The 22503-nt window shown below is 38.9% G+C and overlaps 4 protein-coding genes across 4 annotated transcripts in view; all 4 read left to right on the top strand.

Annotated features, from left to right (window-relative positions):
- LOC144664012 (uncharacterized) overlaps window positions 1-17288 on the top strand; it is a 42922-nt gene extending 25634 nt beyond the window's left edge. The window contains exons 5-6 of the mRNA XM_078525117.1: window positions 14096-14209; window positions 14786-17288. Coding sequence (XP_078381243.1) covers window positions 14096-14209; window positions 14786-16968 — 2297 coding nt within the window. The 3' untranslated portion in view covers window positions 16969-17288. The remainder of the gene's footprint in view (window positions 1-14095; window positions 14210-14785) is intronic.
- Window positions 1-22503, top strand: part of LOC144664286 (uncharacterized) — a 133031-nt gene that overhangs the window by 29613 nt on the left and 80915 nt on the right. Inside the window, exons 3-4 of the mRNA XM_078525390.1 lie at window positions 5166-5253; window positions 6066-6142. The gene's annotated coding sequence lies outside the window, so the exon portion shown is untranslated. The remainder of the gene's footprint in view (window positions 1-5165; window positions 5254-6065; window positions 6143-22503) is intronic.
- Window positions 7538-13121, top strand: LOC144663291 (E3 ubiquitin-protein ligase DZIP3-like). The gene is made up of 6 exons (XM_078524190.1): window positions 7538-7706; window positions 7804-7910; window positions 8714-8819; window positions 11371-12025; window positions 12263-12325; window positions 12943-13121. Exons 4-6 carry the CDS (start codon window positions 11392-11394, stop codon window positions 13119-13121), a joined length of 876 nt encoding a protein of 291 aa, XP_078380316.1. The 5' UTR covers window positions 7538-7706; window positions 7804-7910; window positions 8714-8819; window positions 11371-11391.
- LOC144664285 (uncharacterized) lies at window positions 17383-20624 on the top strand. Its single transcript, XM_078525388.1, has 4 exons — window positions 17383-17439; window positions 18114-18352; window positions 19251-20009; window positions 20573-20624. Exons 1-3 carry the CDS (start codon window positions 17383-17385, stop codon window positions 19690-19692), a joined length of 738 nt encoding a protein of 245 aa, XP_078381514.1. The 3' UTR covers window positions 19693-20009; window positions 20573-20624.

Genomic DNA, 22503 nt, shown 5'->3' on the forward strand with positions numbered 1-22503 from the left:
AACAAATTACAAACAGATGGATTGAGGACAGCAAAAAATCGATACGACGACAGTCTTCCTAAAAGAACTGCCGTGTACCGTAACTGATGAATCTTTGCAACTGTATGGCATCACTTACATAAGCAAAAAATAGAAATAGCAGAAGAGCTCCCAAAACCGGGAGCTAAAAGACTTGTACTTTATGTAACTACGTATTCAATACTTCTACTTAAACGGGTATTTTATATAACTATGCTTGTATTCTATCCCGGGGGGGGGTACTCCCTATAATGGCCTATACGGGGAGGCTCCGCCCGAAAGGGGTACCTTTTTCAGGCTCCAGGAATATAAAAGGGTAGGGATTTCACGAATTTAGGTATATGAAAGGGTAGGGAAATCTGCCATAATGATATTTTAAAAGGCCTTTACAATAAATATTTCGAGCAGACGCATTTTTTGGCTGTATCGTCTTAATTTATTAAACGCTACATAAAAATGACAAGAAAACTTCCCGTTTTAGGTAAATGTGATGTCGTGTAGGTATATGAAAGGGGTGCCTTTTTGCAATAAAAGGTATACAAAAGGGGTACCTTTTCTATCAAAATGGTATATAAAAGGGTAAGGGGTTGGATCTCCGGGCGGAGCCTCCCCGTAGAAAACTTTTTCGAGTAACCCCCCCCGGGTATTCTATACAGTAAACACCCACTTACAAGAACCTTCACTTTTAGAAGTCAGCCGGAATAGGTTCTTATATACCGTGTGTTTAGTGGAAAATACAGGCTGTTTAGGTTCTTAACGAGGTTCTTATTAATTCAGTGGTTTAAACTGTTTGCTACTGCTCAGCATACTGCATTTATTTCATTTATTCAGCCGTGTCATAGAAACTATTATACTAAATCATACAAAACCCAGGGAAATGTAAACATTTTCCGCCGTTCCGCTGTGAGCCTGGGTTAAAATACTAAACAAACAGTATACACTAAGGCCCGGGCCAAACGTCGACTTTCACATGAGTAGAACCTAATGCAAATGAGCAAAACCTATTGTTTTTGGTCATTTGCATTAGGTTCGACTCATGTGAAGGTCGACGTTTGGCCCTGGCCTAAACAGCACATCTTTTACTGAAACTACATGAGAGGTGGATTGTTTAGATACAATTCCTGTGATCTGAGTTAACTTAATTGGACTGAGTTGATCTTACAAATCTGAGAGATTTTGCTTGTCGAAGCCAAGAAAGTATTCCTAAACATCATCTTATAATTTGTAAAAACCTAATTTACTTTCTACACACTAGTTTACATATGCGATCAACTGACGAGGTCTTTAGACGAAGCCGGTTTTATAAATCGCGTATGTAAATTAGTGTGTAGAAAGTACATGTAAATTAGTTTTTTCTTAATTAAGATTATCTTACAAATAAGAGCCTATTTCAAATGTCAGGCCGAATGGGTTCTTATGTAATGGGGGTCTAATCTGTAAAGCTCAGCCTGTATATTGTTAATCCACAAGGCTCTTATAAACAGGTGTTTACTGTACTATTAAAGTACTCGTTACTTAAACGTACCTGTCCACTTTCTGCTCGTTATTCTTCTAACTTTATCGAAACCATATTATTTTCATATCAGTGTTTAGCGGCTTTTAAATTTTTTCGTTTGCTTACCAAAAAGCGAGAAAGTTAAGAAAATTTTTTGTTACAGCAATCTTGTAACAGATACGTCATTTGAAGTGAGTAGCAACTTCCACTATGGCGGTCGTCTATTGTAATTTATACCTTAGTTCAGCGATGTTTTGCAATCGCTACCTTTTAAAAATGCTTATTGACTTGGGTGGAACAACTATAGATTAGGAAGATGTCGCGATAACATGGAACAATTCACGTTTCTGTAGTTTAATATCAAACTAGCGTGATATTAAAATACGTTTTTCGTGTGAGATCAGTGCTTTGGTTGATATATTGTTTATGAACATCATACCTACACCACACAAGATAGTGCTTTTCACAATAACAGTTTCATATATAAATACCATGACCGAGTATCTCTTTCGTATCATATCCAAATCATTTTCGTGGAATAATTAGTAAGCATAAATTTGTTTACAGTCATCTCTGTCTAAGTCTAAGAAGGATACCGTCGGGAAGGCTGCAACTGTCCGTCTTGGAAAGGTGTTCGTCTTATAGGGAGTAAAGTTACAGTGAAATGACTGAAATACAGCAGTGACTGGTCCAACACCAGGTAACCGTCTTATAGAGGTGTACAATACTAAAACGCTCGGTTTAGGTATCGTTTTCATTGTGCTACCACACCAACTAAATTGCAAATTTCCTTATTGCCAATGAACTAAGCTTTTGTTTCACTGTGCCACTTCACCCCTATGTTACTGCTTCTTTCTGCCGTAGCCGAAGAACGAAGAGCTTTTCCACATTTGTCCGCGCAAATTTTGCGGCGAAATTTTCTCTGCCCAAATTTTGCGCGGCCAGAATGTACGGGAACGCTTGCTACGCAGGCTACCTGTGCCACTTTTTCACTGCGTTTATTGCAGTACATTTTCAACTTAAAACCGGCGCAAGGTTTTTTATTTTAGCGGGCTGTCCAGCAAAATTCACCGTTGTCACAGATCACAGCCCTCCGCGATGCGTGACATCAGGAGAATAATTTTATATTTAGGAATTGACGTCACGCATACGTTACATTCCGCTTGAGTGGTTTCTGGATCTCGTGATCACATCGCAAAACTGATCTCTTCAGACAACACTCTTCTGCTCGGAGCTGCTGTCTGGTTTTAAAAGTTTCACGATGCATGAACAAATAACGCGACCATAGGTAAGGAAAGACAATTTACTGAGAACTATTGACTTCGCGTGACTAAACGAGAGTCACATTGTTAATCATGGATGTTCGTTTCATGCAGCAATTCAGGACCGCATTTGTACGTTGTTGATGGCTGCGGGTCGATTGCAAACGTCGAAGTGAATGTAACTGTGGTTCTAAGAAAAACTTTAACTTTTAAGGTAAGCAGTATGCGTTTATTGAAATCGTGATGGAACGTAAAACACATTTGTGGGACGAACAAAATTCTTTCGGCACTGCTAGGCAAAGGAAGCAGACAAAGCTGACCTATTTCCTAAATTAATTGATTGTCAGCGTAGTTTATTTCATTGTAGATGTGTAGCGACCTAGCAGTCATTCCCATAAGCAGTTCTGTCTCGAGTAAACATCAAGACGAAAAAAATAACCATGCGATCAAGGATATCTTAAGTGAAAGCGGAAGTGAAATGTGATGTTCATGTCGGTAAATCATCCGACAATCGCTGAACAAAACTAGTCAGTGATCCTTTAGAAACAAGCAAATAAAAACAAGCATACCAGCGATCGTCAGTTTTAAAAAAATGATCATTAGAATCGACACTAGAAGTAGAAAGTTACAACTAAATCGGCAACGAACGTCATCAGCCTTGATGATTTGCATTTTACTTGACAACGTGCACAACTGGTCACAACTGGGGTCCGGGTTGTGAATTATGCATTAAACTTGACTCATGGATCAGACTTAAAATGTCTTCTCTATTGTTGTCATTTTAAAGTTGTATTTTGGCGTTAAAATTCGAGGAATGCTTCCATAAAACGCGGACAAATTCTCTAAACTCTCACTCAATGTTAACTGTATTAGTCTTTTTGCATTAGATACTAGTGGAGTGTGTAACTTCTAGCGCGTGTTATACCTTCACTCTAATTGTTATGTTACTCAGATTTACTGATAAAAGATCGATCCTTATTTACTGTCAGTTCCCTATTCGATAGTTCCCTATTCCTATCAGTTACCAGGTCAATGATACTTTATATCATAGATACTGAGATTTTCTCACGAAAAAACGATTGCGTACAAATGATACGTAAAATGCATTAGCCAATAGGAAAGGCGAACGATGAAAACTCACTAGTGAAAAAACGTCGTTCGTCCAATCACAAGCGCGAACGACGAAAACTCACTTGTGCACAACACGTATCGCCATTTTGATTCTCGTCGTAAACACCGGCGACATGGCGGAGACACGTTCAAGGTTTGTTTGTGTTTTTAACGGCTCCACTGAGTCGTTTATATTGCAGAACAGGAAAACCCAAACACTATAAAGAAAACGAAACAAGACGGCCTTGCTGTCACAACGTTTCTTCAAACAAAACTTAAGAGAAACACGAAGCGAGATAACCGAAATTCCTCCTGCCGAGTTGAATAAACCTTTGAGTAAATTCGCACAAAGGAAGGACAAGAATACGGGCCGTCTTCACTCCGAGGGATTGTAGCGAGTTTTGATTCAGATGATGACTAAGACACTGCAGCTGCAGGTTTGTCCTTGGTTTTGGCAGACTGTTTTCTTGATTTAATTTGGTAAAAGTTCGCTCGAGTTCGCGTTGAGTTATTCAGCGTTTAGCGCTGTTTTGTTGTGTTAAAACATTAAACTGGAATTTGCAAGTTTTGTACAAGTCTCAGTCAGGTTTTCTATCAAAAGTTGTTTCTGTTAAAGTTGTCAGAGTATAAACTGACGTCTCATTTCTTGTGCTACTTCATTAAAGATGTGATTTTGAAAGACAAACATGCTTTAGTTATTTTAGTTTATGGCAGATGAATGGGTTTCCTAGACACGGTAATAAAGTTTTTATCTTATTATCTTATCACGCGCGTAACTGATAAAAAGTCGAGCGATTTAATTTGCTTTTCAAAAACCTCAGTATCTATAAAATAAACAAATTACACCATGGAAAATGCTTTGTACGATTTTTATTCACTCGTAGAGTTGTATCAGAAAACTCACTCGTTCGCTACGCTCACTCGTTCGTTTTCTGATACTACTCAACTCGTGAATAAAAATCGTACGCGCGCATTTTCCATGGAGTAATCTCTATTTATACAACGTACAAGGCGTTGTAGCCTTGTAGGTGTAGAAACAGCAGAGAACATCATGAGAAATTAGTATTCATGATCACTTGAGTGGCGTTTATATTGCATATAAGATAGGTTCCTCGGGACTAAAGTGCATAAAACTGTGTAAAAAAGCCCAAACTTCTTAAACTTACAGATTTAAAGATTTTAACTTATTATTGTTCTTTGCTTTGATCAATATTTGTAATTTTGAAGATGCTTAAATGTAACATGTTAATCAGATAATACTCAACTGTTCATTTCCATAGCTATAACTCCTTGCTGTCTGACTGCCAATATTTTTTTACGAGAGACTGAATTGAAACAACTGAATTAAAAGACAGTTCATTCTGCAAGGTAAGAAAGTTTCATTTCAAATTTGATCGGTTTAAGCCTTTGAATGTCTGGAATGTGCGTTCTAGTCTTATTATGAATAGGATATATTTAGTTTAGCATGATGGAGTAAAGCGTTGAACGACAACAGTGGAAACGTTTGCTTGCTGTTTTTTGTGAATTTTTCGCAAATACTGATCTGTTAAACACTTGGTTTACGTTCCGTTTTCAGTGGTTAAGAGGAATAATTATGTTTTTGATTACGGTTTAACTTAACCATTCAATCCTAAATTTATTCATAACGGGTCCAGAGAGGCATGCAAGAATAAGCAAAAACAACAGCTACACTGTAGTGAAAGCATAAACAAGTTAGACACAGGCAGTTTAACATGCGAGAGAGTTCGAAATAGAAAACCTCTACTTTGCAAAATACGAGGGAAAGAGTGTGCAGCTCGTTACAGATAAGTCTGAAAAGAGAAGAGAAGAAAATAAGTGAGCTGAATTACTCATGCATTATCAGGATGTATAACATTCTGTGTTAATATAACTGGTGCATAACATTATGATCTTGATTGCCTTGCAACTGTTGTTGAGTTCATCTTAAACCCTTCTTTAAACGTTCTTAACTGATTTACTGGCACATAGCAGTTCCATATGGGCAAACTATTAAGGTTAAATTTGTAATTTTTTCCTTATGGAAACCGGTTAAGTTACAGCATGTAATTTGCTTTCTCTGTTTTGAGGCTTTCAGTTTTTAGGCTTCATATGCATATTAGTAATCTCATTACTCAATGCTGGCTTCATCTGAAGGTTTTTCTTCACCTTTCATTTTACAGATTGCCAGCATTTGTGGATAAGGAAACTAAGAAAAAAGTTATTATAGAACATTACTTTTCTACTTTCTTGAGTTAAAGTAAGCAACAGTCTGTTGTCATATGTATTTACAAAATTATAATTGTGTAAATTATCAGTAACACTCTCTCCAGTTTTGCTGTATTGTTAGTAAAGTTTAGTTGATTGTAGATGTATAGTGACCCAGCAGTCATCAACCATGAGCAGTTCTGTCTCGAGTATACGCCAAGACAGAAAGCGACGCATACGCGAGTGTCTTATGTGCTGTTCAGTGTCGGTAAATCACCAGATAATCGCGCTGAACAAAACTTGTCAGTAATCCTTTTGAAATAAGAATATGAAAACAAGCATACCAGCGATTGTCAAGATAAAACTTGATCAGTAGAATCGAAACTAGGAATAGAAGTCGTTACCACTTGCTCTGCAGCGAACGTCGTCAGATTTGATGATTTGTATTTACTTGAGAACAACGCAACTGCACAACTGTGGTCAGGGGTGCGATTTATAAATTAAACTTGACTCATGGATCAGGCTCAAAATGTATATTCTGCTGTTAACATTAATTAGTGGTATTCTGCCTTTAAAATTCGAGGAATACGTATAAGTCTATTTGCATTGCATACTAGTGGAGTGCGTAACTTGTAGCGCGTGTAGACATAGCAGCCCTTATCGTCATTATGTCGGAGCCTTTATTGTCATTTTGCTCAAATTTAGTGATTCGGACGAACCCTATTTACTGTCAGTTCCCTGTTCGAGTTCCCAGATACCACGTCAAATAGAATAATGTACTTTATACGACGTACAAGGTGCTGTAGGTTTAGGAACAAAGTAGAGAACATAAGAGGATTCTCATGATGTTACATGTAATATTAACCTGAGTATCAGGCCTTCCTAAGAGGAAGAGGGGGGGGGGGGGTAGGGAAGGAAAGAGGAGAAAGGAAGGCCTGACACAAACGCTTTGATTGGGTCATGTCGAACATCCAGATTCTGGATGTGGCGCTGATTGGGTAATTCACAATGGGCCCTGACGTCACACCACCGTTAATAAAAATTTCAGAATAGCGTCTCCTATCTCCTATGAACTGATCTCCTTGAGAACGAAAACTTAACTTCGCATATTTCTGTGCGATCATGAAAGACGACGACTTCAAAACGGCTCTTGAAGGCGCAGTTCTTTCCTGGAATTAAACTTAAGAGAGAACAGGAATTATGCCTCGAAGGCCTGCTTGTGTTTTGCCGACTGGCTACGGGAATTGGCGTGAAAGCAGCTTTACTTGAAGATTTGTCGCGACTTTGACGTGTAAAGATCTCGACCATGAGGAGGTAGAAATAGTGTTTGGAAGCGCCGAGCAGTGGCTATCTGAAAAGTGGAGAGAATCTTTGAAAGCTGGAAGTTTCAAACGAGCAGAATTTTTGATAGTCGATGACAAGATAACAGCCTACTGTATGAAGATTTTTTTATCTCCAACCCCAAATAAAGCTATAAATAATTAATGGTCATCTCATTCCATGTTATACAGAAATTCCTCGCCTCTTCACGGCCGCACTTTTATGCTGTTGATATCTTGGAGTTGAAAGCGATCGAGAGACGTTAATTTGGTTTAGAGGGAACTTTTTAGTTTAAGGTAAGCTAGATGCTTAGTTCTCTTTAACAGCCTTCCGCATGAAGGTTTTGATTTGCAACGCTAAATGAAGTTTTTCGTCTCATTCAATGTTCTATAGGAATTCATCGCTTGTTCCCAGCCTCAGTTTTATGTTGTTGATGTCCTGGAGTTGAAAGCGAGGGAGAGGCGTTAATTTGGTTTAGAGGGAGCTTTCTTAAGTTCAAGGTAAGCTAGTAGATGCTCAGTTCTATATCAGCCTTCTGCATGAAAGGTTTTGATCTCCAACGCTAAATGAAGTTAATTTTTCGTCTCATTTAATGTTCTATAGGAATTCATCGCCTGTTCCCAGCCTCAGTTTTATGTTGTTGATGCCTTGGAGTTGATAGCGAGCGAGAGACGTTAATTTGGTTTAGACGGGTCTTTTTTAGTTCAAGGTAAGCTAGATGTTCAGTTCTACAACAGTCTAATTCATGAAAGTTACATACATACATACATACATGATTTATTTGATAAAGCAGGTTACAAAATAATTGGCAAGACGTTAAGTCCTGATGTGGACCTGCACTATCTAAAATAATAAATTACAATAAGATTCTATATAATACATGATCCAAAATTTATTTACAATATCTGAATAAACAATGATAGGTAAAATAGATGAATTAATAACAATATACAGTAAAAAGATAAATAAATGAATAAATTAAAAATATATGAAGTCCAGAGATTTGTTAGAAACGCAGCAGGACGCTTTAGTGAAACTGATAGTTTTCATCACTAAAGCTAAACGAAGTTAATTTTTCGTCTCATTCAATGTTTTATAGGAATGCATTGTCTGTTCCCAGCCACAGTTTTATGTTGTTGATGTCTTGGAGTTGATAGCGAGCGAGAGGCGTTTATTTGGTTTAAAGTTCAAGGTAAGCTAGATGCTCAATTACATAATTCGATCTATAACAGCTTACCGCATGAAGGTTTTTATCTCCAACGCTAGAATAAAGTTAATGTTCGTCTCATTTGATGTTATACAGGCGCTCATTGCCTCTTCACAGGCACAGTTTTGTGTTGTTGGTGTCTTGGGGTTGATTGCGAGCGAGAGGCGTTAATTTGGTTCAGAGGGAACTTTTTACGTTCAAGGTAAACGTGATGGTTGGAATGCAATTATAAATCATAAGCAAAGGAAAATGATATCGCTGAGTATCATAAGCAAGTTCAGCAAATATATTTATTTCCGAAATTATTTTATTATCAAAAGATCGGCACTTATTGTAGAAGAAGAATAATTATCGAGTAAGAAACAACAGAAACTGTTCAGAGGGACGAGCGAGCATGAAAGCGGAAATAGAAAGTGAAATCGAAACTAACTTCTCGCGATTGTCATTGCGAGTGACATTTCGATGTAACTTTGTGTAATTGCTAGTGTTGCGTGATCGTGATCATTTCAAACGTCTACAGATAGTGGGTTGCACTCCAATATGATTATAACATGTTTTACACTGCAAAATATCGGCTCCTCGCGTTTAGCACGTTTTTTCTCGCTTCTTAAAACGAAATGGGAAATATTTTTGCAGGCTAAATACAATCTAAAATCCCAGACAACATTTTTGGGGCACTTGCTGTTTTTCCTCACTTGAAACATGAAAATATCTGCAAACTCCCCCTCTCCCCCTTTTGAATGTTGTGTAACCTGAAAAAAACAACGCCTCCCATTGCTACTTATTTCGCAACATTGTAAAGGGGGGAAGACGGGTCTTTTCATAGCGTATTTTCATAGCGTATTTCATAGCATTCGTAACAAATCGTCACGTTATTAGAGGTGTCCCGAATACCTTTTTCTGGGACTGTAGGTTCACATGCTCCAAAAATTTGCTTCAACAAATAATGGATAAATTCCCAAGAGCATTTAGTTCCGTGACATATCATCATAATTTAAATTTATGTAAACTGTTTATTAGCAAAGTTAACAATTTGAAATTTTCCCCCTCCTTTCTGCTCTGTGAAATTTGGGGCCTTCATTCATTAGTGCATGGCGGGAGGGGGGTGGGGTTCGTTATGGAAGCCACCCCAAGTGATTTTGCCCCCCGCTCCCTTCCTATGCATTAATTAATGAAAGCCCCTTTATTATGTTTACCTGGGTTCTTTCTTATTTCATGCTTTAGAAATTGCGTTTTGTCCGTTTTATTGGTCATCAGGCTATTTTAAAGGTAGTTTCATACCGGATTCCATGTAAGCTGAGAGCTATTAGGGACCGATCGTTTATTACGTCCCAGGGGGGGGGCGGTGGTTTTTCAAAAAGTGTAGTGTTTCAAAACTGAACCCCCCAAAATTATTTTCATATAAAAATTAAACCCCCCCTTCGTAATTCTTATTCAAAAAATGTACCCCCCCCCCCTCGACCAGGCCACAATTCTCTCTTTTCTTCCTTACAGATTTTTTATTTTGTTGATATAGCCAATCAACATCGCTTCTACGTATTTAACTGATCGAGGTTTAATATCATATGTAGCCATTCTCAATGAACTTCACTGAATACTCCAGCAAATTAGTTTCTTTCCACCACACACTCAAACCATACCGTAAAACACAGCACTGTGTCGCGATGTCGCTTGTTTCTGAAGACCAATGCCGCATGAACAACAGTTGCAGATGTTGCTGACGTTTTTCGTTGGTAGTGTATTATCACCATCGGTTATTTTCTTTTTAGGAGAAACCGTTTTGTTACAGGGTTGTTACGGGACTCCAATGAGACTCAGTTTGTAAAAAGTTTGATGAAGGTGAATGTGAATTTTGTTAGGGGGGTCCGGGGGCATGCTCTCCGAGAAATTTTGAAAATCTGAGCTATCAGAAATGCCAGTTCCTGCATTCTGAGTCACTTTCATGCTTGGTTTATGGTATATTTATGAGCCTTTTTTAACGATTATGAGTAAACAACAACAAGAACCGTCCGCGAGAATTTTTCCTTTTTTTTGGTTTCAGTTATAAAACCTGTTAGACTGCCGTTGCTGTGTCAAAAAATTTGACCCCCCTCACGTTTCTCATAAGTGAAAAACTTACCCCCTCAAAAGAGGCTTGTTTTAAAATTGAACCCCCCCTCCAAAACCACCGCCCCCCCTTGGGACGTAATAAACGATCGGTCCCTTATCTTCCCCTTGAATATAAACCAAAAATAATTTAAATCTAAAAAAGCAATTATTGCAAATTTTACAATAAACATTTTGACAGGGAATATGGGAATTTTTTATTTTTGTGAGTGGGCAGATGGGGCAATCACCCAACAAAACCTATTACGAAACCTTTTAAACGCTAGTCTGACTTAAAGGGGCTCATATCTCATATATCAAGGAATATTTTCAACCTTGTAAAACTTGTAACTTAATTAATGATGCTTATTACTCAGTAATAAAAAAATGGTTTCATAGCTTGTTTTGAGTGATGAGGGTGTTTTTAACAAGCAATAATGTTGCTATGGATACCAGTGACGTCATTAAAATGACCACAGCTTGTTTAACAATGATTGGATTTTTGTTTGGTATCATTATTGTAGCAGTGACTAATTAAGATTTGTTGCACTGACCCAATAAAGTATCAGAGCACGAAAGCTGCGGGAAACCGATATATGAAGTCTTTGGTTTAAAGATAGGATTAAACTTTCAAATCTCACAACAAATCGAACGAATTATTTTTCTAGGTTCATTTGATCACCACTCCAATGGCTTCAGCTGCTCCACCACCAGTTCCATCCACCAAGGAGACGACCAACTACGCTCGGTTGTGCCGTCTTCTGGTGGATGTGGGATCCCAGGCCTTGAGAGACACTTTTGATGGGATACACCCTCCAGCAGGACTGTATCTTGTTTTGGCACGTCATCCAGAACATGCGACACTACAGACCCTTAGGAAGAAGAAAATTCTCAATCCTACCCAATGGGGAAAGTTGTTCCCTACTATCCCTTCAACTGTTTCATCAGCGAGCTTTGATATAACGCTATTGATGGTGCTACTGAGGAATATCTGTAGTTTGCACGCTCCTACTACTGGCTGGGACAGTCTTCCGCCTCCTGCTGACACAAGTAAAGAAGCCAACATAGCCAGGGTGAAGTATTACCGTAATACTGTATACGGCCATGCCAGCCAAGCTTCTGTTGATGATGCTACGTTTAACACCTACTGGCAGGATATCAGTAACGCGCTGGTAGCACTGGGAGGAGCGAGTTATGGAGCCGCTATCAATAAGCTCAAGAATGAGTGCATGGATCCTGACACAGAGGAACACTACAGAGAGCTGCTAAAGCAATGGAAGAAAGATGAAGACAACATCAAAAACAAACTCGATGAAATAGAAGGTATGTTAGAATTTAGCTTAAAGGGTAACAGAAGAAAGAACTTTGGAAACGAGAAAGTGTTCTAGGATGGTCGAAAACTAGGTCTGCTCTGGGTTCATGTGTGACGAGCAATTACTGTTGTGAGTGTTATCCTCAACTAAGGCGCCGGAAAGTTGAACTGATTAACTAAACTCTGGCAAAGAAAGCGTGTTACCTTATTAACATTCATTTTTTTGTCTTGTTTTGTTTTTCAAAAAGAGTTGCTTAAGCAGTTAAAGAAAGAAAAAGGTGGCATCGAGGATAAACTTGGAGAGGTGAAAGGTATGTTTGCAAATCTACTGAAGAAACAACTCAATCCTTTCCATGTTCTTGGGCACACATGGCGATACAAAATCTATTCAATTCAATCTTGATTCGTTCTATATATAGCATTAATTACAGAGATAAAGTGATATTATAGAATCAGTAGAGCAGAAACTCAAATAATCATATTTGTAAAATTCTCTCTAAGTAAAATGGAGGCGTTGCGAACCAAAGAGTTTAGGGTTTTAAACAATTTTATGCATGTACGTACTCCTCTGTGACAGACCTGGTTAACCAGATATTCAGTAAAATGATATAAGGCCACAATGAAATAATAATGCGGCCGGTATCGCAAGGAAAGTCTAAACCACTTATAGTAAAGTACGTACTAACCAGACCAGCTTTCCGGCGAAAAATGAATTTTCTCACTGATTTGTCAAAAGTAAAAAAGTGTTACTCATTTCCTGGGGCTGGTCTGTTTCCTGTTTTATTACCCTTTTATATATTAAGCATTTATTCCCACAATTTTCAAAACAGAGGAAACTTATAAATCGACAAAACAAAACATGAACGTAAAAAGACCCGCTGTAAACCACTTTAAATGGAAGTTGACCAAGTGGATTTTTAATTCTCAGAAAGCATCAAAGAAAAACTCGAGCAAATGGGAAATCAAGTGAAAAACGTCAGTGAAAAGTTAGACTCTGTGACAGGTTCTGCAGTTTCAAGCCGAGATGAAGGTCAGTTCTTACAGTGTTTAAAGCTCTTTGGTTTTATTGAGTTATCTGAGGGTACAAAGATTCCATCTCTGGTCTAAAATGAAAAGAAACAAGTGTATGTATCTAGCTACTTCAGCAGGAAAGTATATATCCTAGCGTGGGTGCCAAAGAATTCTGTGCCCAGCCGGTGGTGAGAGGAGGCGCTTATTAGAGAGGAGGGATAAATAGAGATGTGGAGGGGGTGTATTAAAACTTCAACATCCAGAGGGGTTGCTTATTAAGGATAAACCAGTTTTGCATTGCGCATTCCTACTTCGCATAATTTGTACGAGTGATTAGCGCGCACATTTAACATTTTTTTCTGTTGTTTGAATGGAATAGTAACTTTCTTTCTGTAGAGTTATTATGGACCAATTCTCAGTGTAGAATAAGAAATAATTATCGGAAACGTGAATTAAGCAAGCAATCGTGACTATAATTAACAATTATTCTACGAGCACGCGTTGGATATGAGATGGTAGATAGCCAACGAGGCGCATAGCACCGAGTTGGCTATATCGATCTCATATCCAACAAGCGCGGGTGGAATAATTGTTTTATTAAAAACGCCCAAAGAATTACAATATTTGAGCTCCCCTGTTTACGTTGACGCGTACCGGCTACCATATTTGTGTTCAATGGTATCCTGTTAACCAATCAAAATGCAGGAATTGCAATATACCATTGCTAGTTTTTAATAATAATTGTGATATTATAAGGATTTATTGGGTATAAACAAGGTGCTGTTGCTCCTAAACGGGCATGAGTACCCCCGTTTTTTAGTTCCTATAACATAAACAATCAATAGGCGAAGTTTGACAAAAATCTCAGTGCAGGTTCTATTTCAGTGGAATAACCTTAATTGAAGAGGCGTGTATAATAGGGAGGGTGGGGACGCTAAATGGAGTTTTTACGCTTATCTCTGTTTCCTCGATTTGAAGATCACTTTTGCCGTAACACATAGACCATCTAAGAGAGGCGTTAAGAAGTCGCCGTCTTGATTTCAGTAAATAAAAGTTATTTTGATTCGTAGAAAGCATCATAGGCAAACTTGAGGAAATGAAAGATGAAATTGGAAACATGGAAGAAAAGTTGGACACGTTGATGAGCCGAGCACCTCCTGTAGAAAGGGAACCTGGGATGGAAGGTAAGATCTGTTGCTATATTCTACGCGATTTGGATAACTTGTGTTCAACCGCCTGATGTCCTCGGGAAAAATCGGAGAGAGAGAAGGAGAAAAGAGCCAGGGGAAGGGGGTGGGAGGCTGTGTATGCTAGTTGTGGCTAGCTGCTGTAGTAAAACGTTGGTTGAGTAAAAATATGTTTCAGGGTATCAGGTGCTGGTTTATTTCCTTGTGGAAACCTGGTTGGTTTTAGACTCTTCTCTGGATTGCAAATAAGCTAGAAAGGAAAACAACTAATTTGTCCACTATAATACACGTTAAAAAGAGCGTTCTTGTCGGACACCGTCCCAGAAGAGTAAGATCGAATGCATGTCAATGGTTAAGGGTAGCGACGTAAAGCTAGATTTAAAAAAGTAAACGTGTTAAATTCTCTTTCTTTTTCAGTCTTTTCCAAAAATTCTAAATTATTTCCCGTTTCTTTTTTATCTTTGTCTTCATTCGATAACTTTCCACTCTCTCATTTTAAAAAAGTCCCAATTTTGGTACGTCTAAACAGTCTCTCTCATAGTACTTGAAGTGGCTTTATTTAATCACTTGTAGATGTTTTTGATCCAACCAAGATCATTGATGGAATTCGTCAGCTCTACAAAGTCCGCGAGGGATGGCTTGCTCCGTTTCCATGGTGTGAAGAGTTTCACTTTCATCTTGATGATATTTTCACAAGACTCAAAGTGGTCAGCAGAAAGAAAACGAGAGGAACAGCGACAACCAACACTGTTAACATGTCTGGGATCTTTAAACCACATGAAGAATGTCCACAACCAAGAACAGTGTTAATTGAAGGAAAACCTGGTATGGGGAAGACAACGTACTGCAAAAAGCTTGTGTATGACTGGGCTACAGAAAAACAAGAAGCAGAAGATTGCTTACCAAGGTTCGAAACAGTGTTGTTGCTGAGGTGTCGTGATGTGAAGTCTGACCTATGGGAGGCCATTGATGATCAACTTCTGCCTCGAGATGTTGAAGAAGACGTCAGAGAAAGATTCTTCAACTTCATTCGCCACAACCAGTCTAACGTATTGCTGATACTTGATGGATTAGACGAGGTTCCAGCGAATGAACTACCAATGTTTTCAGAAATCATTCAAGGCAGGGTGCTTTCAAAATGTCGATTGGTTGCTACGGCACGGCACGAGGCTGGAATGAAGGTAAGAATACACTGTGACACCCTGCTGGAGATCGAAGGGTTTACCAAAGAAGATGCACGGACGTTTATCCTCAAATATTTCAAAACCATGGAGGATTTGGCGCAAAACCTCTTGTCTAAACTGAAAAATGATGATACCCTGAACGAAATGGCGGCAAATCCTCTGAACACTGCACTTCTTTGCCTCGTTTGCGAAGAGTTTCAGGGTTTTTTTCCAGAAAGTAAAACTAAACTGTATATGGATATAGTACAGTGTGTCCTGAGACGATACATACAGAAGAAAGGATTACCAGAAAAAAACGAAGATCTCATTGAAGCTTACAAAACTCAGTTGAAACACCTTGGCCGGATAGCTTTGAAGGGTCTGCGTGAAGGCAACTTGGACTTTGAGGAAAGTGAGCTCGGAAGCCATTCAGCTGACTTACCTGGATTCGGATTTCTGTCAGTTCAGGCAGGAGGCAGCAAACTAAGACCGCGCCGACGTTACAGCTTTCTACACAAGAGTTTCCAAGAATTCTTTGCAGCATTTTATCTGTGTTGTCAGCTTCTCGACAGAGAAATCCGCGCCGACAGCTTAGCTTCTGACAGACGATACCTCTATGAGCTGAAAGAAGTGCTTAAATTCACATGTGGCATGATAGCGGTTCGTTGCGAGGAAACAATAGAAGCTCTTGTCAAGAGTTTAACGTCCCAAGTGAACCATGAAGATGACGGTGGCTGCTTTGCTGTTGTATTGGAATGCATTCGAGAATGCAAACAAGAAAAGAATGATTTTCATTTGAAATTGGCACGTGTTTCTGGTTCATTGCTTAAACGTAAAGCTCTTAGACTCAGATGGATAATTGGCATTGACGCTCTTATTGTATTAGAAGCACTTAAATGGAATTCAAGTCTGACAGAGTTGAAGTTGTCTGACAATAACATTGGTGCCCACGGCGCTGCTGGACTAGCTGAAGCTTTACAAAAGTACACAAGTCTGACAGAGTTGTATTTGTCTAATAATAACATTGGTGCCCACGGCGCTACTGGACTAGCTGAAGCATTACAAAACAACAAAAGTCTGACAAAGTTGTATCTGTCTCTCAATAACATTGGTGACCACGGTGCTACTGGACTAGCTGAAGCTTTACAAAATAACACAAGTCTGACAGAGTTGGGTTTGTCTAATAATAACATTGGTGACCACGGCGCTACTCGACTAGCTGAAGCATTACAAAAAAACAAAAGTCTGACAAAGTTGTATTTGTCTCTCAATAACATTGGTGACCACGGTGCTGCTGGACTAGCTGAAGCATTACAAAACAACATAAGTCTGACAGTGTTGTATTTGTCTTACAATAACATTGGTGACCACGGTGCTGCTGGACTAGCTGAAGCATTGAAAAAGAACACAAGTCTGACAGAGCTGGATTTGTCTGTCAATAACATTGGCGACCACGGTGCTACTGGTCTAGCTAGAGCACTGAGAGAGAACACAGTTCTGAGAAAGTTGTATTTGCATGGAGATCACATCAGTGAGGCGGTAATAAGTGAACTCTGCTTGGAACATGGTGATCGTGTTGATTTTTCTATTTGATCCTGAATTAGCTCATGTCAGTTTACCAAAAGGAATCTTCTCGTATGTAGGTTTTAATTTTTCCATTTTTTAGCTTTTTTGCTTTGTTCTTTTGCAAAAACGCTGTTGTATATCATCCAACACCGCGTTTTTATATAGAATTAAAAAGAAACATAATAAAGTGATTTGGCGAATTTAGCGTTTTTCTCAGTGATTGCACAAGAAATATATTTTCTGTTTTGTTTTGAACGAAAACTTCTGGATTTTCATTACTTGTAAAAAGTGTATCTTAGGTTTTAAAACAGATTTAATTAAGATAAATGAATGGTGTTTCTGTTGGATACCAGTTTTGCGTGAAGCTTAAGTTATATAAATTTAAAGAGAGTTTGAGTTTCATTGTTTCACTAAAAAGGTATCCTCGATATTTTTTGTGAAATGACTAATACTTATGAAGACGTTCATGCCATAAAACCTAACAGTTCAAATATTCCAGTACGTCTTTCTGTTTGCAAGACCGTAAAAAATAAGCACCGTGAAACGAAGCTCGCGTTAATTGGGGACAAAAAACCTGATAGTTCAAATATTCAAATATATAGCTCAAATATTCTAGTTCAAATATTTTAAGATCCGTACGTCTTTTCTGTTTGCAAGACCGTAAATATTAAGTACCGTGAAACGAAGCTTACGTTAATTGATACAATCTGTTGAAACACATATTAAAGCTTATATTACTCCCGCTCTCGTCCTTTTACGCTCTCAGAGTCCGATATTAAAAATATTTCCTTAAATATTGATTTTTACTGGCTTCGCCTAAACAATTGAAGCAATGTAGTTATTTTTGGAAAAGACTGTTTAGGTGACGCAATTAAAGCAGATATGACACCCGCTTCCGACCTTAATTTATGATTTAAGTCTCGGCGAAAATAAATGGGTAAAACAAAGCAACCTTGAATGAGCTCGAGGGAGAGAGAGGAGGGCTACAGTTTTGAGAAGTTAGATTGAATTTAACTTTGTTTCAGCAAGTATAGTTTGAGATTGTGGATCAACTTTTAAATATAAAATATTTTGAGATTTAATTTCCTCACATAAATTCTTCTTCAACGGATACAACTTAATTGCATTCGGGTACCAAAAACTGTCTCCTCAACCATTAACCCTTCCACCAGAAAAACATATTTCAAAACAGTAACACTGTGGAACAGTTGCACAGGGGAAACAGTTCCAAGGTAGCACAGAGGCACACTGGCACAGAGCAACAGCTACAGTGGGACAGAGGCAAAGTTGAACAGGTACAGTGGAAGTGTCTCACGGTGGAACAGAGACTCAGTGAAATAGTGGCACAGTGGAACAGAGCACAGTGGAGCAGTGGCATTGTAAACCAGTGGCAGAGTGGAACAGTGGCGCAGTAGAAAAGTGGCACGGAGGCACAGAGCCACATTTGAAAACAGATACAATGGAACAGTGGTATGGTCGGATAGAGACACAGTGACAAAGCTAAACAGTATCTCAGTGGAACAGTGGCATTGAAGAATAGCGGCACAGTATAACAGTGCAAAAGGGGCAGAATTTTACGGTGGAACAATGGCGCTGTAGCGCAGTAGAACAGTGGAGGCAGAGGCACGGTGTAACAGCAGAACAATAGTAAAGATGAATTGTGGCACAGTGAAGCAGATGCAGAGTAAAACAGAGTTAGATCGGCTCTATAGAACAGTTGCATTTTAGAACAGGTGAGCAGTGCGAAGGTGGTACAGTGATAAAATGGAACAGACGCACCGTTGCACAGTGGAATAGTGGCACAGTAGCCCAAAGGCGCAGTGGTACAGTGGCACAACGACACAGTGGTGAAGTGAAACGGTGACAAAGCGGAACAGAGCGAAAGTGGAACAGTGGCACAGTCAAACAACAGAACAGTAGCATAGTGAAACTGTGCATGTGCCACAGTGCAAAAGAGGCACAATGGAACAATAGCACATTGGAGGAGTAGTTCATTGGCACAGTGGTAAAGGTCTTCAATGAAACGGAGGCACAGTAAAACAGTCTAACAATTTGTATTGTGGAACAGGGCACTGTAGACAGGTGGCTTAGTACCACAGACGTACAGTTTTAGATTGGCACAGTATAAAACGCTTTACAGTTAAACACTGGATTGCAGAGGAACGACACATAGCAATGTTGTAGTTCAGTGGCACAATGGAACAGTTGCACAGTGGAACAGTGGCACAATGGAACAGTGGCACAGTGGAACAGTGGAACAGTGGAACAGTGGAACAGTGGTACAATGGAACAGTGGCACATTGGACCAGTGGCACAGTGGAACAGTGGAACAGTGGTCTCTGGAACAGTGGCACAGTGGAACAGTGGCACAATGGAACAGTGGCACAGTGGAACAGTGGAACAGTGGAACAGTGGTACAATGGAACAGTGGCACATTGGACCAGTGGCACAGTGGAACAGTGGTACAATGGAACAGTGGCACATTGGACCAGTGGCACAGTGGAACAGTGGAACAGTGGTACAATGGAACAGTGGCACATTGGACCAGTGGCACAGTGGAACAGTGGCACAGTGGAACAGTGGCACAGTGAAACTGAGGCACAGTGGAACAGTGGCACAGTGGAACAGTGGCACAGTGGAACAGTGGCACAGTGGAACGGTGGCACAGTGGAACGGTGGCACAGTGAAATGGTGGCACAGGAAAACAATGGCATAGTGGAACAGTGGAACCGGGGAAGAGAGGCAGAGTGAACAGAGGTACGGTGTAACGGTGGAGCAGAGCGCCAGCAAAAAGATAGCATTGACCAAAAAATTAAGTTAATACACCTGTGAAACAATACGTTAGCTAAGATTTCACGGTTTTTTAAACTCTGTTAAGGATTTGTCATTCTAAGTTTAGTTTTATGATAAGTGACTGATCATGCACCTTCACATTTTCATATAATAAACTTTTACTTCTCACTTCTTACTTAACCGAGCAAGAGAACCGTACTGGATAATATTGCCTGGGGTATTACCAGTTCACGGACCGAGCAGACATTACTTGAAGGTGTGGTCCTGACTATAAGGTAATCTCTGCGTGCGTTAGGTACATGGTATAGATGATGGCTGTAAGCAACCGAAGAAGAAAAAACTATATTATATGAGACGCAAACGTCTTTCTTGGTTTAATAGACGTTAAACTGCAACCAGGATATACAGAAATTTTCTGAGATATACAGCTCCCAGGATATAACTGAGTTTAGGCGAAACCATTTTTTTTCACTCCATCTGGATAACTTCGTATTCAATGAAAGAAAATGACTAAATGAAAAAATGAAAAAAATAAGAACTTTCTTTATTACACGGTTAAAATATAGGTATAATCTCTAGATAAAAGGCATAGTTCTCCATTTACTGGTTTACATATTTACAGTCCGAGACACCGATGCAGAGAACCATTTATTAATGTTTTTCTTAAGGTAGTCTGAGGATTTTGCAGTGCGTAGTTCCTTAGGAAGATTGTTCGAGAGGAGAGCACCACTGTAGGTAGTCAGTACTTGGTTTCGGTACAGACAAAGCTTTAAAACATTTTTGTAGTAACTTTTTAAGTAACTTCAACTCTTTACTATTTCTTTTTAATTTCTTATAGCTTGTACCCGCCAGTAATCAGACGAATGTGGAGAACGGGCAAATGACACGAACATAGCACGGGCAAATGACACGAACATAGCACGAACATAGCTCAAGTAGTTCTCCATTGCACAAGACCATTTGCCATCGTGATAGATAAATCACAGTTTAATTGCAAGTCGCACACAATTGCTCCTGTAATTGCACAAGCAATGAACAAATTTCAAACGGATGGACTTGGGGTAGTAAATAAAGAGATGGGAATAAAGAAAATAGATACGTCGACAGCTTCCATTAAAGCAGTGCGGCGTTCTGTTACTGATGAATCCCTTCAGAAACGGTGCTTCAGAAAGGCCTTCCTAAGAACTGATCTTGAAAGATTTGAAAAATCTTTTTAATGAAATCTTGCAAAATGCCCCAGAAGTTTAAAGACGTTTACTTTATCAGCGTAAAGTTTTAAATTGTTTCGTTTGCTTGCCAAAAACCGTATACGCTACGAATTAGTTTTATGTGCTGTTGTCCGATCTCGTCCCGTGCTGTAATTGTAAAACGGATTGAGCTTCGGGAAATGCACTATAGCAGTACCATTACCATTTTATTAAATCAATCTTTTAACAGTTATTTGTTAACTTCCTCTGTGGTTATAATTATACATCGTAATTTTTATCTAAGTTCGATTTCTTGCAATCGCTTACTTGAATGCTTCTTGGCTTGAGTGGAAGGACTATGGAAAAAAGCGATAACGTGGGACAATTCGCGTTTCTGTAACTATCAAACTAATGTGACATTAAAATACGTTTTTCGAGTGGGATCAGTGCCTTGAATTGGTTGATATTTTTGTTAGTTAACATCATACTTACACCACACAAGATAGTGATTTTCACATTAATAATTTTATGCATACCATGACCTAGCAACACTTCGAACGCACTTTCGTAGAAAATAATGAAAATCCAGTAAAAGGAAATTGATGTATAATCGAAAAGGACAACACTGCACGCTAGGTTTAGGTTTAGTAGAAGGTCTGTTACAGTGGCTTTTTACTATAAAGAAAACAAATCAGTCGGAAATTTCAGTTAGGATGTAAATGGCACACGACTATTTGGTTTATTCTCTTGGAGAAATTCTAGACATAAAAGAATATCTGAAAAGTTAGTCCCGTTTTCCCGGTGAAACGTTCCAAATGGTAATTCCTGTTCCATTTACCGTCTTTTGTACCAGTTGCAGGCATGATAAACAATTCAACTACATCGGGGCTGTGTTATGGAATGGCTTACCGAATGAAATAAAACTATCCATCACACTTAACGAATTTAAGAACAAATTGAAAAATCACAAGTTCGGCTCATTTTGCATTTAAATTATAAATACACGGCGTCCTTGTAAAGCAGGTTTTTGTTAGTTTGTTCTTACTAGTAGTTAGCCTCTCTAAGTTAGCGTAGTTAGTGTTTTTATTCCTTGTTCTATTTTATTATATATACCTGAATGGAATTTACCGTGTTTTGAATAAAGTATTACCTTACCTTACCTACCTTACTTTACCTCAAACACACGCTTATTACTGACTTGACGTGACTATGTTGTCACTAAGCTATCGTTTGATTTCCTAGCATAAAGGGATGTTTCTACCACGCTTTATGCTAATTTCTGACCAACCCCTACTAAGCGGCTAATCTCTCTAAAGCAGCCGCTTACCATTTTCCTTAAGGTGAAACAGATCACCCCACAATGGCTAATTATACATCGGGTCCCATGTTAGCAATGTTCTTATGCAAGTAACACGCCAGAGGGTATGATATTTGAGCCGTTGAGTCTATTATACCATATTCCTTTTCTTGCGCACATTAATTTTAATCATCCCCTTTATAATTAGAAATGCGATGTACTTATAATAACATCAGGGAGTTTGAAGGCCTCCCCAATTGTAATATATATCAAGGAGTATCGCTC

The sequence above is a fragment of the Oculina patagonica genome, chromosome 8 (assembly GCF_052425735.1).
Source record: "Oculina patagonica isolate OP01 chromosome 8, crgOcupat, whole genome shotgun sequence".
Lineage (NCBI taxonomy): Eukaryota > Metazoa > Cnidaria > Anthozoa > Scleractinia > Oculinidae > Oculina > Oculina patagonica.